At 37.0% G+C, this 18,089-nt stretch overlaps 2 protein-coding genes and 1 pseudogene across 3 annotated transcripts; 2 read left to right on the forward strand and 1 right to left on the reverse strand.

The window, feature by feature from the left end:
• Positions 1 to 270: 270 nt before the first annotated feature.
• On the reverse strand, positions 271 to 1,589 carry LOC103926818 (LOB domain-containing protein 24-like). Its single transcript, XM_009335697.2, has 2 exons — positions 1,319 to 1,589; positions 271 to 920 (listed from the first exon to the last, which is right to left on the reverse strand). The coding sequence occupies exons 1-2, from the start codon at positions 1,478 to 1,480 to the stop codon at positions 609 to 611; spliced, it is 474 nt and encodes a 157-aa protein (XP_009333972.2). The 5' UTR covers positions 1,481 to 1,589; the 3' UTR covers positions 271 to 608.
• A 1,342-nt stretch (positions 1,590 to 2,931) lies between these two features.
• On the forward strand, positions 2,932 to 8,441 carry LOC103926819 (ABC transporter E family member 2). Of its 2 annotated transcripts, none has more exons than XM_009335698.3 (13): positions 2,932 to 3,187; positions 3,644 to 3,760; positions 4,447 to 4,532; positions 4,628 to 4,725; positions 4,807 to 4,924; positions 5,039 to 5,128; positions 5,309 to 5,613; positions 5,734 to 5,929; positions 6,041 to 6,226; positions 6,313 to 6,582; positions 7,489 to 7,734; positions 7,857 to 7,991; positions 8,107 to 8,441. In XM_009335698.3, the coding sequence occupies exons 2-12, from the start codon at positions 3,658 to 3,660 to the stop codon at positions 7,974 to 7,976; spliced, it is 1,818 nt and encodes a 605-aa protein (XP_009333973.1). In that variant the 5' UTR covers positions 2,932 to 3,187; positions 3,644 to 3,657; the 3' UTR covers positions 7,977 to 7,991; positions 8,107 to 8,441. The 2 variants fall into 2 exon arrangements, with proteins under 2 accessions (XP_009333973.1, XP_009333974.1); XM_009335699.3 differs by having other exon boundaries at positions 3,647 to 3,760.
• A 2,652-nt stretch (positions 8,442 to 11,093) lies between these two features.
• LOC103926821 lies at positions 11,094 to 14,343 on the forward strand (annotated as a pseudogene).
• Positions 14,344 to 18,089: the final 3,746 nt, after the last annotated feature.

Consider the following 18,089-nt stretch of genomic DNA (forward strand, 5'->3'; position numbering starts at 1 on the left):
TTTTTTCGAATTTTCACTTCAAAATCTTACTCTTTGGAAATTGCATTTGCACTCAGAAGAAATTACCATTCAACATTTCAACTGAAGATAGTATTTTTGTTTTAAATCCAATTAGTTCATCGTTAATAAACACGATTAGAAGACTAATCTCAACAATTTTCAAATCTTCTTGACCAATATTGTGCGCTTGCTTTCGTGATTTTGAAAACGAATTAATAGAGAAAATATGCTCATATTTAATAAAAGAAATTGTGGATCAAATATTTTGAGAGTGATTAGTTAGTATAAACTATTTTACTCCTAATCTCACCTTCGCATTATGTATCAGTAATACCTCGGGATCTAATGTAAACGTTTTTATTCAAATTTAATAAAATTCGTCATTCGTTTGGAAAAATAAAATTATAATAATAAAATTCTTTATTTATCTAAAACAAATTTTATCAATCATTGGACTAAACAAAATAAGCTCATCCATTTGTTCTAACAAAAATGAAATTCTATGCTATCCTAATCCATAGGGAGAAGAATTTGAACTTAAATGCAAGTGGTTGGCACACTACCCTCGCTAACTGGCATAGCCCAAGTCTGTAAAGATTTGCCCATCTTTATGGATGAAAGTAAGAGTCATTTGCTAAAGTTTGCACGTCCGAGCCAACCCCCAAATATTCACTGATCTGCATGTCTTGCTGGTAACTTGCACCATCAACAACATTTTGCTGCTGCTGCTGCAGTTGCTGTTGTGCAATGTAGGATGCTATTTGACCGTTTGTCTTGAGTATCTCGGATTGAACCTCCAATATATGGTGTTGCAGCTGAGAAATAATTCTAACACATCCATAAACTGGGTCTTCAACGCGTAACGATGCCTCGTAAAACATGGAGTCTGCTGCTGCTTCTCTTAAATGGACTGGAAGTTGCTGCATTCACAATACAATTCGACGATTATTTATGATTATAACAAATTCGGTACACTCGTATATCCCAAAAATAAGAACAAGTATATCAATTATTTCTATATTTTCGACAAAACATTGGAGTTAAGGTAGTGAGGAAAATACATGTATACATTTCTCGTATACATGTTTAGAAAGGTCCCTAGTGCGAATTTCCCTTATTCCACTGATAAAAAAAGAAGGTTTTATGCAATTGGCCATAAGAAAGTCTTCCTCCGCGTGATGAACATGCATGAGTGTAGCGGCATTGGCTAGAGCAGATGTTCTCTCCTCATGCATCCGAGTTCAAATCCCAACCTCGCCGCAGTTTAGGACAAATGCTACTTAATTAATGATGAGCAATATCTTAATTAATTGTTTACCTCTAACATTTTGGTAATGTTGCCGGCACCAAAGATCTTATGAACACAAGCAAATCTCTCTGGATTGGAGGAGGGAAAATAGGGGGCCAAAACACAATCTTGAGGGCATCTTCTTCTCAAAAACCTGCAAGCTGCACATCTCGTTGGATTATTGGAAATCATATTTAGATATTACCACAGATTCTTTACAATCTAACCAAAAGATTTTGCTTCTCAAATTTTCGAGGAAATCACATATTTCTGAGTGATTTTGTTTCCAATATATATTAGGTGTTCATAGATCCGTTTGAATATTTCGAATTCAATCACGAAGGCTTAGGGTGGTAAATTTGTCTAATATTGGAAAAAAAAAAAATAACGGCTACTTTCTTTTGTCAAACTTTCAAAAATTTAGGGATGGATTTGATTGAAGGCAAGGGAAGGCATAAATTCATTATTTTTTAAGATTTCCATATGAATTGTTAGGGTGTAGGATTTACCATTTATTTTTCACTCAAAGTCTACATTATTTCAATTATTTCTATTAACTTTAATATCTGTTTTAAAATAAAATCTCAAAGCTTTTATGTTGTGGCATTGACTCCTATAAAAAGTCCCACAAACCTAAGCTATTGTGCGTTTTTATACAAGCAATTTTAGAGAAGGAGAATCAACACAATAATTCAAATACAAGGTTAAACAAACTTAACTATTAGAATTATAACTCCACTGTGTATTCGATTAACCTCTCCTTGAGCTTTTAGCAAATTAAGATGAAAGCCCAATGGCTATACAATAGAGAGAAACTTGGGTAAATAGCCTGACTAGCTAAATAGTCAGGTCTCATTCGTATAATCTCTTAATATACAAAGTATCACTGCAAATGAGCGTGTCGTAACCGTCGTATCAATTTTTGCCTTTAATTATTTCTGCTTATTCATAGTTTTTGCAAGTAAATAATTTAATAATGAAACAAAATTCCAATCAGCTTGAAAACTAATTTTGTAATGAATAAAAATGTAAAATGACAACGTTAATGATGATCATCCTAGAAGATTATTCTTATACTAAACTAATTTTTTGCACAACGTTTTATAATATTGACATAAGAATTGACGTTAAACTTAGCACAGAGCTCACAATGGGCTAACAATGATGTGATTCAAATTCGTCTTCGACGAGAATCGAACTTAAGACCTCTCATTTACAAGTAAAAAAGAATATCATTAGACCGTAGTACTAAGTGGCTGAAAAGTCTCATTTTAAAATAGTCCCTTGGCATTGTGCTCTTCAATGAATGTAAATAAAAGTAAGGCATGACCATATGGTATGATTTTGAGATGACGGTTGGTGATATGAGTGTGTTAGGGTTACAATTGAGAATTTAAGTAACTTCATGAGGGTATTAATCGGAAAGGCAAAAGTTCTGGGTGTGTGAGGAGAACAGAGAGGCCCTTCCGTCCCGAGTAATTTTTCGGTGTACCCGGTACACCAAAAAAATTTGGTGTACCCTCACTCATAATGGTGAGGGTACACCAAAAAAATTTGGTGCACCCTCACTTTTTGTACACCAAAAAAATCCTAATGAGTGAGGGTACACCAAAAAAATTTGGTGTACCCGGTACACCTAAAAATTTTCCCTTCCGTCCCTTGTCTAACTATCGCACAATTTCCACATCTGCCCCTCCCTACGCTAAACGGTCGCCCACCCTCTATCCTCTCCCTTTCTTAGCTTCCATTTTTCAGTCTCAGCCTCCACCGCCACTGCATTTTGATGCCCGTCGTTGTTCTCCGTAACTGTTCAGTGTATTTTCCACCCCTTCTCTGCTTGCAGCCGCCAGCTGATCCGACTCAAGTTTCTCCTCCATTTTCTCATCTATTGTCAAACAGGTATTTCTTTAGCTTGCGATTGAGATTTGAGCAAAAGAATCTGCTTTTGAGCTTAAAAGAATCATCTTTTGATTGTGATATTTGGGGGTTTTTTTTTTTTTAATATTAAAGGAGGGGACGTGATTGTGAATTTGTGATTACAGGGGATTTTGGTGAAATTAGGGATTGGGTTTTTAGTAATGTTGAAATTCATGCTGTTGGGGATGGTTTTTTATTTTTTATTTTTATACCGGTAGACATATTCAGGCGAATGGTTTGAGCTGTTGGGTTGCTTCTCAGCTTTGGGTGCGGATAATAGGTTGGATTGGATTGCAAAATTATCAAACTAGCCAGCTTGCTCTGGATTTAGTTTTGCCCAATTTTAAATATTTTTCATCCCATCAACACCAGTAGTTTGATTCTTGCTCAGTCTGTGTGCATTTGATCCTTTGCTTAATTTGATCTGTGGATGGACAGAAGAAGATTAGGAGATGACAGACCGTTTGACCCGTATAGCTATAGTGAGCTCGGACAGATGCAAACCCAAGAAGTGCCGCCAGGAATGCAAGAGGAGCTGCCCTGTTGTCATCACTGGTATGTTACAGTAACCACTTCTTACTTATATAATTTCCATTAGTGTTATGTAATAATATGTGTATGCATGTCTGTCGCTCTTCATAAAAGAAATAAGTATCAGGACTCATTAGATTACTCAGATAATGGTTTGTTTGGTTTTGTCGAAAACAAAAGTGAATTGTGATCTTGCTATTATATTTCTATATGGTTTCTGTGATGCACGGTTCTTGATAACTTGGATTTGTCAGCTGTTTTTTTATCATGCAAATTGGTATTTATCTTGAAACGTATTATTTGTGTTCAAATGGTCGTGGAAGCTACTTGTGACAGGAGAATGACTCGATGATTATGTTGTGTAAATAAAAGGAGATAAAGGTAATGAATACCTCCTGCAAGGAGAAACACTCAGAAATTTAATTATGCTCAAAGCTTGCCATAAAAAGAGATTATTGGTTTATAAAATCAAGGAAAGCTTCTATTGAAGGTTACTAAAAGTACAGGCATGAGCTCTTGCATATAATGAGGTGGCTTCAAATAGATTTAATGTTTCTGTTGGCAAGTTCCTGTTATGCATTATCATAGCAACTGTGTTTGCTTTTCTGTAAATGAGCTGCTTTTTTATTATCTTTGTCTTTATGTGATATATTTATGTTGTTTTCCTATAGTGCTACAAACATACACACTACTAATCAGTCTATATGCAGGTAAACTATGTGTCGAGGTTACCCCTGCATCCAAGATTGCTTTCATCTCAGAAGAATTGTGCATTGGATGTGGTATTTGTGTGAAGGTGTGTAAGAAGTGCTGTTATTGTCATTTGCCTGTTTATCTGCAATAGTTGTGTTTTAAAGGCATTATTGGACTCTATACCATCTGATGATGCAGAAATGCCCATTTGAAGCAATCCAAATCATTAACTTGCCAAAGGATTTAGACAAAGATACAACCCATCGCTATGGGCCTAACACTTTCAAGCTACACAGGTTAGCTCCTCATGACATTACCGGGAAGTGATCGCTTTTGCATTTATGTGGTTTGGGATAACATAAATTTTGCAATCTCAGGTTACCAGTCCCAAGGCCAGGTCAAGTTCTTGGTTTGGTTGGAACGAATGGCATTGGGAAGTCAACTGCCCTCAAAGTTTTGGGTGGAAAGTTGAAACCAAATTTAGGTCGTTTCAAAGTAAGACTCCTTACAGAAATTCCCCTTCTTTGACAAGTTCATTATGTTTCAAATATGTTTGGTGCATTCTTCGATTATCTTATCTTGATGGTTTTTTATTTTTTATTTTTGCAGAATCCTCCAGATTGGCAGGAAATCTTGACCTACTTTCGAGGATCTGAGTTGCAGAATTTTTTTACCCGTATCCTGGAAGATAATTTGAAGGTACCATTTAATTTTGATGCCCATAATCTTTCGTACTAAAAGTTTAGCATTTAAATGAATATAATTTTGTGTGTTCTATCGTGGGTATATTTTGGCCATCTTTTGTTGTCTCTAATCATTATATTGTCTTATATTATATTTGTTCTTGCTAATTTGCATAATATTCTTTTTACTTAACAGGCCATTATAAAGCCTCAGTATGTTGATCACATTCCAAAAGCAGTTCAAGGGAATGTTGGGGAGGTGCTCAGTCAGAAGGATGAGAGGGATATGAAGGAAAAATTATGTGCTGACCTTGAGCTGAACCAGGTTATAGAGCGTAAGGTAGGGGATTTATCTGGTGGGGAGCTTCAAAGATTCGCCATTGCTGTCGTTGCCATACAGCATGCAGAGATATATATGTTTGACGAACCTTCAAGTTATCTTGATGTCAAACAAAGGCTTAAAGCTGCCCAAGTTGTCCGATCTTTACTCAGGCCTAATAGGTTTAATTTTTTATTTTCTCTTATTTTCTCAAAATTGAATTGCATGGTTTTTTTGGATTCCATTTCTTGATTGTCTTACTGCATATTTAGCTAATAGTCATATTTTCTTATATTTTCCAGCTATGTAATTGTTGTGGAGCATGATCTTAGTGTCTTGGATTACTTATCAGACTTCATTTGCTGTTTATATGGGAAACCGGGTGCATATGGAGTTGTAACTCTTCCTTTCTCAGTTAGAGAAGGAATCAACATCTTCTTGGCTGGATTTGTTCCTACAGAAAATCTTAGGTTCCGGGATGAATCTCTGACCTTCAAGGCACGATTATAAATTTTATCAGTGAAATGCTCTTTTGACTTGTAACTGGGAAAAAAGAAAGACTCCCTTGACTTATTATTGCTTTGTGATTTACTTCGTTGTCTTTACCAGGTTGCTGAGACTCCACAGGAAAGTGCTGAGGAAATTGAGACATATGCACGATATAAATACCCATCAATGACTAAAACTCAGGGAAACTTCAGGCTTCGTGCGGTTGAAGGTGAATTTACTGATTCTCAGATTATTGTAATGCTGGGAGAGAATGGAACAGGGAAGACAACATTCATCCGTATGCTGGTATTCTTTATTTTTTATCTTCTTTTCTTCAGTCATAGTTACTTTGCAGCTTCAGATGTTGAGTTCGCATATTGCCCAATTTTCAGGCTGGTCTATTGAAACCTGATTCTGTTGAAGATTCCGATGTGGAGATACCTGAATTCAATGTTTCTTACAAGCCCCAGAAAATCAGTCCAAAGTTTCCATCCACTGTCAGAGCCTTGTTACATTCAAAAATTCGTGATTCATATACTCATCCCCAATTCATGTCAGATGTGATGAAGCCTCTTCTTATTGAACAATTAATGGATCAAGAAGTTCTGAATCTCTCTGGTGGAGAGTTGCAAAGGGTTGCATTATGCCTATGCCTCGGGAAGGTAAATTATTGTTAATCTTGACATAAATCATTGAATTAGTAAAAGTAATGTTGTTCTGCTGGGTTGCTTCAATCACGTTGATGCGGTAAGCTTTTTTATATGTCTTGGTTCTGAATTTGAGAAGCCTGAATATTCTCCGTAAGCATTGATTGTTTTCATAGATTCTTGTTTTTCAACAGATGGTTTGGTAGTTTAGTTGAAATACTTAGTGAAAGGTCACAAGGTTCAACTGGCTATATATTTCTTTACATTTCCTGCTTCTGAAAATTGGAAGTTGTGTTTACTTTTTCCTTATTATCAGTCTTGCGAGTATAGAGTAAGAAGGGAGAGATAGGGTTCCCATGTGATTAATAAAATGGGCCTTTGTGTTGTCCGAATGAATCCTTTTCAAAACTTTATGTTTCCCATCTATTCGTTGCCTTGGATGCATCTGAGCAGGCAGGAATTGTCTATCTGAGTTTTGAAGTTGGGATGAGGATAAAAAAACAAATGTTATTTTGATGTCTAACCTACAGGAGGGGGTAGTGCCAGGCGCCTTGCAAATTTTTGGAAAAAAGGAAGGGATTGTGTTGTCATCTGCTAAGTGTGGTCCCTGCCATTTTGTTTTAGATTTTCAGTCCTTGAACACGTTTGACATATATCATGACCATCTGTCATTCCTATGCTTGTGCTCTAAAACCTTGAAATAATTTTTTTTTCTCTTGCTAAATATTTGTTTATCCTTTGCCTTCAATTTAACGTTGTAAATCTAGTGATTAGTTCACAATAACAGATTCACTCATTTTTATTTATATTGTTTCACTGGGAAGGCTGAGTTATAGTTTTTGTTGTTCTAACTGGTGAAAATGCATGCAAATCAGCTGTCATGGACACATTCTAATCTACGTCTCTATTTACTTAATGCAGCCTGCAGATATATATCTTATAGATGAACCGAGTGCGTATCTTGATTCTGAGCAGCGTATTGTTGCATCCAAAGTCATAAAGAGGTTCATCCTACATGCTAAGAAAACGGCATTCATCGTTGAACATGACTTTATCATGGCTACCTACTTGGCAGATAGAGTTATTGTCTATGAGGGGCAGGCATCAATTGATTGTACTGCAAATGCTCCGCAGTCATTGTTGACGGGGATGAATCTCTTCTTATCTGTAAGTGTTGCAACTTCGTCGTTTCACTCTATTGTTTTGGCCTCTAACTATATTAGTGTGTGATGATAAGAATATAATTTTGCTCTCTTCACTGATTTTTTCAAAATGATGCATGCGTGCAGCATCTTGATATCACATTTAGGCGTGACCCGACTAACTATCGCCCAAGAATCAACAAATTGGAGTCGACGAAGGATAGGGAACAAAAAGCTGCTGGGTCCTATTATTACCTGGATGATTGATTAACCCATATGATGGTACGTTACTACGCTACATTCTCTTTTATTTGGGTACAAATATTACTATACTTCATTCATTACTCTGTTGATTTCTTGTTTCTTCGCCATCTTGATAATTTCACTGGTGTTTCAGATCGACTTTGCGTTTTTGGCCGAATATGGAGGGTGTTAGTTTGATTTTATTATGGAATCTCGGCGGAGTCACAGCGTTCTGACATTTGATCGGAGGTCCGTTGTCTGTTGAAGAGGGTGATGTTTGTTTCCAGGCCTTTAGATATTTTTGCTACTCAAGTCAAATATGCACATATAATGTGCTTACAGTTATTCAGTTTTTGGTCTCATAGTCTCAAAATATGGATGTTCCTTTTTGGGGTGCTTAAAACCAGTTTAATACGTTTAATTTTCACCAAATGACATTGTAGTTCGACATGGCTCTTACTTCAAGTGCTTTTGGAGGATTAACTTGCATTTTTACTAAGGCTTGGTAAACATTTTTTCTAAAAGTGCTTTTAGTCATTTAAAAGCACTTCTTAAACGAGCTTTATATTTAATTTTGGTTATATAATCAGGGCCTTTATCCAAAGGGTTCTCATTTTTTGGATCCGAATTTTCTTCCTTCCAATTTTCTCTCTCCAAAATCTTATTTGAATACTTACGATTAAACAACTGTTAACATCTTGTGTTGACTTTTCTATAGAGAGAAAAAGAGAAATAGGAGAGGAGGGGAATAGAGGGGAGAGAATCTTATTTTTTATTATTTTGTTTTTTAGAAAACTAATAAAAATGACTTTAAACCTTGAGGTTTAACGATAAGGATAAAATAAAAGATAAAATTGAATAGTATTAGGATTGATTTTTAATGGAAAAATGTGATTTTTCGTTAAAGTGAACAGTACCGGAAGCTTATCGTTAAAGTTTTTTTTTTTTTTTTTTTTTTTTGTGTTTTTTGGGTAAAAATAGAGATTAGTTGTGGGTCAAATTCAAGGGTGGGGCAACTATCTATCCTTAAGAGAAGGGGACTCTAAAGATGAAATTGCAACTTGACAATAGTATTGCAGTTTAGCGATTATTTTCAAAATCAAAGTTTAAAATCTCAGGTTCAACTTTTATGAATGGCAGTACCGATACCTTTTTTTTTTTTTTTTTTTTACTTATTGTGTAGTTAAACCCGAATTCTAACCCCAATATCGTTGCATGAATAAGACAAAAATGCAACTTAGGCTATTATCTAAAGACGTTGCTACAATTCAGCTTATTAATTTATCCACAAATGTTCTCTTGGTCACTTCGTAGTAAAAGAATGCATGGTCACTTGCCGTTTGATTTTAACATTTGATATTAAATCTAACCGTAAATGATTATGTATTCTTGGTCACCAGATGACAATAGATACGAGACTCTTAACTTACATATTTTGTGCTAGTATTTAACTTATCGAAATTTACCAACCCAACAAATCCCACTTAGAAGTTTTTAACAGAAACTGAAGTCTAAATTGAGGTTGTATAAGGAGAAGATTGTCCAAAACTTGTACGCCAAGATATCGACCAAATAAATACTTAGTCTAGTCCTCCTCTCTCATTCTGTCGTCCCTGAGCTCAACATCCTTGGTTGAACTGCGCCATTGGAGCTCGATCGGCCACCTAAGCAACTCTCAGACTTCGTCCGGTAAACTCCTCTTCAAGCTTTCTCTCTCAAAGAATTGTGCTTAACCGACTTAATATTCCATCTTTTCTGTATATTTGTATGTTTCTAGTGCTTCAGGCATTGTTTGGTTCGGTTTGAAATTGAAAACCACTGTTTGGTTGCAATTCCGGTTGCGATTGTTGTTTATGATCTGAGCCTTTTACTTGTCGAGATTTAGCGTGCTGCAAGTCTAGTAGTTTCGGTTATTGGATGACAATTTTTCCAGTGTTTCTAGGAGTTTCTTATTGTTTATAAGTTCTTTGTAGTGTTTAGGGGTTATTTGGTATTCAATTTGACAATAGTTTATAGTTTTCAAAATTGACGAATGTAGCTAAATTACTTAGTAATCAATAGTTTCAAAAACAAAAAAGCGTCCAAGAAGTATGCCAAACAGTCCCTCAATAAGTAGTTTAGGAGTTTGACGAGTCTGTTACTGTCGGTATTAGGGATGGGTAAAATACCCATGAGTTTGGGTAACCTCGGTTACCTGCCCATTTAAAGTTCACAGTTACGGTTATGGGTATAACCGTTTATCCGTGAAATTATCCACGGTTATAACGGCTATCCATCAGTTATGGGTATTACCTATGGTTATACGGGTATCCATTTACCTATTTAACTTAATATATGTAAACATTTAAAAAAAAAATTATCGCAAGTGTTCGAAATTATATATATATATATATATATATAAGGACTTGATAGCGTAAATATTTATTTTCAAATTTACCCCTGACAAAACCTACAATTACTCAAGGACTTTGAAAAGACAGACACAAACACACATACACAAAAAAAAAAAAAAAAAAAAAACTAACTGAAAGTGGTGGGTGTGGTAAATGAGGCAACACCAAAAGCCCCATATGCGACAGAAAAAGGCAAAGACAGTGAACGGCTTTGGTTAGGTTCTGTCAGGGGTAAATTTGAAAAAAAATATTTACTGTTAGTTGGGCTTTTAATTCAGTCCGTGAGTTTTTTTTATTTTTTATATGGCTTTTAATACATCAAAACATTTACTGTTAGGTTATACGGTTATTTAGGTATTACCGCGGTTATAACGAGTCGATGATAGTTTGTCATTGAATGTGTTCGAAAGTGTTTAGTTTTGGGAAAAATTTTCTTTTGTAATTTTTAAGTTGTTAAAAAAATCATCTAGACGGGTGAAAAAAGAGATAAATGGGTAAAAAAAGGATAAACGGGTTCAAAAACGAGTAAACGGGTAAATGGTTATGGTTAAATGGGTACACGGTTATGGGTATGGATAACTGTTTATAAATAGTTATGGTTATGGGTAAAACCATTTATGTAATTACCCAACGGGTAAACGGTTATGCGGGTATGAACATAAACGGTTATTGGTAAATAACTGTGGTTACCTACCCACCAAATCCGTTGCCCATCCCTAGTCGGTATCATTTGATTTATACCTATCTGGCCAGTCATAAACAATTTGTTCGAGTTTTATATGGCAAACCGGTCTACCCGCATAGCAATACTGAACACTGACCAATGCAAGCCTAACAAATGCAACCAAGAATACAAGAGGAATTGTCCGCCCGTACATGTTGGTACTGTAACTTCTGAATCATATGTAGTGACTGTCTGAATACTACTTACCTGAGCCGCTTTACATTTTTCATGTCCCTCAAATTTGCAGGCAAAAAGTGTATTGAGGTTACACCAACGTCCAAGAGCGCTTCTATCTCCGAAGAATCTATCTCCGAAGAATTGTGCACTGGTTTGGTATCTGTGTTCACGTATGTAATGATAGTATTCGGTTTGGTTGTAGTTTCCTCCTTTTTGTTTATCTTCTCTGATTGTGTTGAAGAGACATTCTTTTGAGTCTGGCTCATCATGATCATGTAGAAATGCCCGTTTAAAGCAATTCAAATCATGAACTTGCCGAAGGCATTGGACAAAGAAACAACCCACCGTTATGGGCCTAACCGTTTTAAGTTACAGTCTCAGTCAGTTGGTTCCCTATAACTTTGTCGGGAACTTCAATCAGTTTCATGTTTAGTGTTTTAAGATGGTAGAATATAAATCCTACACAACTTCAACTTACAGGTTACCGGTCCCTAGGCCAAGGGAAGTTCTTGGTTGGTCGGAACTAATGGAACTGGGAAGTCAACTGCCCTCAAAATTTTGTCAGGCAGTTTGAAACCAAATTTGGGTCGTTTCAATGTAATACTCTTTACTTATCGTTTTCTTTTCTGCTAAGCATACGATAACTTTTCTTAAGTTTAGTGGATGTGCTAGTTCTTTTTAAAGACTATATATCTTTGATCCTTATGCAGAATCCTCCAGATTGGCAAGAAATCTTGACTTACCTTCGAGGATCAGAGCTGCAAAGTTATTTTATTCGTCTCTTGCAATATAAGTTGAAGGTGACTTTCGATTTTCATGCTCGTGTGATGTCCTCTCTTTTATGCTCGTGTGTGCGCGATAATAAGGTTTCTTCAACAATTATAAATCTTGTCTTTCCTTAAACAGGCCGTTATAAAGCCCCAATACGTGGACCACATTCCAAAAGTAATTGAAGGCAGTGTAGGGGAGATTCTAAAACAGAAAGACGAGAGGGGGATGATGGAAGAACTCTGCATTGATCTTGAGTTATACATGGTTCTGGATCGCAATGTTGGCGAATTATCTGGTGGGGAGCTTCAGAGGTTTGCCATTGCTGTTTCTGCCATGCAGAGTGTAGATATATATATGTTTGATGAACCTTCAAGTTATCTTGACGTGAAGCAAAGGCTCAAAGCAGCAAGAGTTATACGTTCTTTGATCAGGCCTGATAGGTTTGTTTTCGTATCCATCTTACTGCCTCAAATTCATTGATTATATATTTGCAGAATCTTTTTCCTTCTATATTTTCACCGTGCATGTTCAAGTAATAGGCATTTTCCTCATATTTTTCAGCTATGTAATTGTTGTGGAGCACAATTTGAGCGTCCTAGATTACTTATCTGATCACATATGCTGTTTATATGGAAAACCGGGTGCATATGGAGTAGTAACTCTACCCTTCTCAGTTAGAGAAGGAATCAACATCTTCTTGTCAGGATTTGTCCCTACAGAAAATTTACGTTTCCGGGAGTTATAATTTATGTCAATGTAAATGCTGATTTTTTGACTTATCAGTATCTTCTCTTGTGATTAAGTTGTTATCTTTTCTAGGTTTCTGAGACTCCACGCGAAATTGGTGAGGAAACTGAGACATATGCGCTGTACAGATACCCCTCAATGGCGAAAACTTTGGGAGGGTTCAAGCTTCAAGTGATTGAGGGTGAATTTACCGATTCTCAGATTATTGTGATGCTCGGTTAGAATGGAACAGGGAAGACCGCATTTATCCGTATGCTGGTACGCTTTCTTTTCATTTCTTGCCGTTGGATCAGATTTTCAGTTTCATTTTGATATATTAGAGTCATTGTACTCATTCAAATTGTAGGCTGGTATATTGAAACCCGATGCTGATTTGGAGATGCCTACGCTTCAAGTTTCTTACAAGCCTCAGAAAATTAGTCCCAAGTCCAAACTAACTGTCAAGGACTTGCTTCAAAACAAAATTCGCAATTCCTACGCTCATCAGCAGTTTGTGACAGACGTGATGAAGCCTCTCCAAATCGAAGATTTATTGGATCAAAAAGTTAAGAAACTCTCCGGTGGAGAGTTGCAAAGGGTTGCTTTATGTCTGTGCCTTGGACAGGTAACCAGTTTTAATTTATAATCAAGTTTATGATGCGTCATCTGCTTTACTTATGGAATCTTATAACGTATGTCTTTATTTTTCGCTTCATATTACAGCCTGCAGATATCTATCTGATTGACGAACCAAGCGCGTACCTTGACTCTGAGCAGTCGTCGCTGCAAAAGTCATAAAGAGGTTTATCCTCCATGCGAAGAAAACTGCGTTTGTGGTTGAGCACGATTTCATTATGGCTACGTACCTGGCAGATAGAGTGATCGTATATGACGGGAAGCCAGGAGTTGATTGTACTGCCATTTCTCCTCAATCATTGTTAACCGGGATGAACCTTTTCTTATCTGTAAGTCTTGCAACCCTTTTGTCTGTAACTTTTTTTTACATAAATAAAAATAAATCTGAGTAAGTTTTGTAATGTGGCAAATGCAGCAACTGGATATCACATTCACACGTGATCCTACTAATTATCGCCCGAGAATCAACAAGTTGAACTCAACCAAAGATAGGGAACAAAAAGCTGCGGGGACGTATTATTACTTGGACTATTAAAACAAGTCCCCTCCGCCCGTCCCCAAGGGCGGGACTCTATGGGACAAGACTCGACTAAGCCTCAGACCCCAAACGGGTCAGGTACGGTTCACTCATTCCAACACTAATGCCCGATTTTCCTCTGTTTATGCTGTATATTCATGGCATCTTGATACATAGTGCAGTTATTGTGTTTTGCATTTTTGCAGAAACTTAGAGGGCAAGGCATCGATAATACTGACTCGAGTGAAAACAGTGATGGAGACAAGGCTGCGCTGTACGTGTGCTGACAGTTGACGATCGGAGGAGGTCCATTGCCTGGTGAAGAAGAGATTCTAGAGGAGGGATAACAAAGTGTGTTCGATGCGGTGTTACTCAGTACTATGTGTGTTTTGATTTGATGCCATATGAGCTAAAATTAAAATCGATGTTTTCGATTATGTGAAAATAAGTTGGAGATGAAAACACCGAAATTGAACTAATGATTTTGTATTTCTCCGTTGCTATGAGTCTCCTCAAATCTTCTTGCACATAGTACAGAAATGTATGCATCCTCCCCAAATGGTACAACGAGCGGGAAGCCCAATTATCCCTGCGTTGCTGCACTGCCATTGACAACTGATCACGCGAAATGAGCTTGAAATAATTATAAAACAAAATTTTCAAACTATCTCACCATATTGGTTAAAATGGGGTCCCCCAAAACCCAAGCAAACAGCAACCGAAATGAAAAAACTAGCTCACTAGGCTTATACAAACGGCCTTCGGCCTTGCAACGCCAGCTGGTTCATCCGAAGACAGAAGGATGATAACAGAAAATAGAGGGCGCAGATTCAAAGGAGCATCCTACATCAATGAAGAAACTCAACCTAGTCAGAAAATCAGTCACCGTGTTCTTCTCCATGCATATATGCTTCATTTCAAAATGCTTGAACTGGGAGATAATAGCCTTGCAACGACTTTGGACAAGTGAGACCAGAGAACGAAGCTGACAAAATCTTCCGTCCTTAAATCAGTTTTTCAAATTCAGTAACACCTCAATACATAAAGAGATGCTCAAACTTGATCATGAAAACGCTTCCACTATATCTTCTGGTCTTCCAGTTCAGATGTTCTAACATCTTCGCTATCATTATCTGTAGGCGAGCAACGCCTTTTTTTTCTACAGGGGCTTGTAGGAAGTATCAGCTCAACTGCTCTATAATCATCTTCCATATCACACATCTCCTCCTGTACTGCCGGGTTCCTGTTACAATTGATTACACCACGAATACTTAGCTTAGCTCCGAACACAAATACTTGGCGTAGATGTAAACAACAGAACAGTGATACATCAGACATAACCAGAAATGAAAACACTGACTGAATGTAAACAATACGGTGAGTTACTTTTCAGGTTCAAACCAACTACTTTTGAGAGGAAAACATACCCACAAGCCCATAGAAAGACATTCTCGACAGTATTACGCCTTGATAGGACATTCGTATGCCAATCGGTCCACTCTCTATTTTCCTGACAAGAATGCTTCTCATGTAAATATTTATTCCAGTATATAAATATTAGAACCTCACAGAAAAAGAAACATATATATGAAGAAATAAAAGTATGGACCTGCAAATATGCCTGAATCTCGCTATTGTTGTTTCCCAGTTGAATGATTTTGTTGGATATACGTGTTAAATGTCCAATGTTCCCTAACCTGGGTGGGGATCTACCCTCATCAGGAACTGTCGGCCGGTTTGGATCAGTTTCTAATGTGTAATTATTTTCTGCTGTAAGTATTCTTCCGACAAGATCACACTCACAAAGAAGATGTTGTACAAGACGAGCATTCTTGCTTTCTAAACATGACACTATTATGTTCTCTATGTGGTGATGGACAAAGTTGTTAAATGGGTACCTGGAGAACAAAACGTGGGAAGTAAGACCTTGTATCAACACACTCTTTCTTGGATAAGAAAATTCTCAAGCTTACTTGAAAAACAAGGCTAGAATTCTTTGTATTGCTCCGAGACGAATCAATTCCTTCTCAACAGTTTCACCACCCACCCTCAGTAATACTGCAATGAACTCTACAATCTTTAAACGATGTTGTCCAAGAGGTGGCTGTAACTTGCCATATGTAGTTAGCAACACATTGTCCACCGTTGAAACATCCAAAAGCTTCAGCAAATCACCTGCATCATAGCATGCTTTGCAGCATCAATTTTTTTACCAATCCGAAATTATCTACACGTCCTTTTGTTACACAGAAGAACAAAGGATAGGACAAGTCCAAAATTGGGCAGAATCCTATGTGGAGTCGAGGAAAGATCGGACCACACTAATTTAAAATTAAAACCGAAAACATAATGCAAGTAGTCGTGAGCACCAACCTAACTGAATGCAAGTACCATGTACCAAATGACCAAACTAAGGAGTTAACTTTACCTAGGATCTCCAGCATGCCAACAACAGTCTCGGAATTAGCAGTATCTACAGATCCCTGAGTAATTGGAACTCTACCGAAATTCTCATTTGTTCTCGAATTTAGCCTCGTAGGGTCTAACAAATACAAGCACACTGACAATAAGTTAATAAGAACATATTGCGGTCGTGAGTCCTCCAAAGCATGCCGGAACAATCTTCCTATAAAACTGCGTAAAATGTGCACAAAATGAACTCACTGCAAAATCTTAGAGCAGAAATGCAATCAACATCAATTTATCGTAAATGTAAGAGGAATAATGCTTACCTTGGGCTAGATATTTTAGTAGCAAGTCCAGGTGGAGCGAACCTTGCTACAGCACAAAGTGTCTCTGCTGTATTAGCATGCACTTCCGGAGAATCCTGTAGAAAACATGCTCATTAACAGCAAACAAGCCATCCTTTATTGAGACTGGCAATACTTTTAAACATAAAAGGGATAAACCAAAATGGAAATATTGATATTTCCAGCACATTAATCATGGTTTTAACCCTATAAGTTTCACACGAGATCAGTGCAAAAATGTTCAGCACAGAGCGAGCACTTACAGGGAAACACTGAGAAGCCTATTCAGTTGCATTAATATAGCTTAAATGCAAAACTAACTCATTACTTACCCAAGAGATGAACTTTTCTGTTATTTTCTCCGGCACATCTGTATCTTGTATCATCTCTAGCACATTTCCAAAATGTCCCTGATGCAGTGCTTCGTAAAACTTTTTATGTGTATGTTCACAGCAAATCAATTGAGTTTTCACGAGTTCCTGTTGACAACAACCAATTCGAAGCATGTCAATATCTAAAAGCTCAAAAAGTTGCCTCTTATATAAGAAGTTACAATCAAAAGCTCTAGATCCTAATCACTGTTGTAAAATGTTAAAAGTAGGAACTCCAGAAGTATTACCAGTAGGGATGAACAAAAGTAACGACCAACATCAATGCTAGGTCTAATTCCAATTTGGTCAAATGGCTTATCGACAGTAATTTTATCAGCCTGCGTACCCACAAGAGGAGAGCACACGTGATCAGCAATACCTTAGGAAGCAAATAACTTCTTTAAACTGAGAAAGAATGTCACATATATGGCGTCATGTTCTCTTGCCGGACTGTTTCACATAATGACATTGTAAGACTGAATCTGGACCGTGCATTTAAACAAAGATCAACAGCATCGATGGTCTATTCACTGGAAACATAATGTTGCCACACCGGTGACAGAAGAACATAATTCATAAACACAAAGCCTTGAGAATATTCACCACTTTACGTCTCCTTTCAAGCCAGATAAGGGATGCAGGGGACGTTCCATTCTGAAAGCAATCGTCCACAATCCTCTTGACTACCTGTAATCCTTCAGACGAACCAGTGGCGGGAACACTGAACCCCTAGTTTACAGGTAAATCAAAAATCATCAAGTCTATAATTCATACCTCATCTGGGGTCAGAACACTAGAAAAACAACTATGCAATGGGACCAACGAAATCAAAAGGAACGGTAACACTTACAGAAACAATAACATAACAGCCCGTCACCTTGCAAAGTGCCTGAGTCCCAATCATATATATCGTCAAAAATTAGAAAATCAGGCAGAACAAGGAATTAATTTTCTTTTAGTGGGAAGATCAGTAAAGCACAGAATCAATATCACTTTATGCACCTTTAAAGTGGATTTATCTGGACCTATGAGACGTCCACGCCGTTTATAGAAATTCTCCTGTACACAATTG

The sequence above is a fragment of a genome, unplaced genomic scaffold, assembly GCF_019419815.1.
Source record: "Pyrus x bretschneideri cultivar Hongxiangsu unplaced genomic scaffold, Pyrus_bretschneideri_v1 Contig61, whole genome shotgun sequence".
In the NCBI taxonomy this organism is placed as follows: Eukaryota; Viridiplantae; Streptophyta; class Magnoliopsida; order Rosales; family Rosaceae; genus Pyrus; species Pyrus x bretschneideri.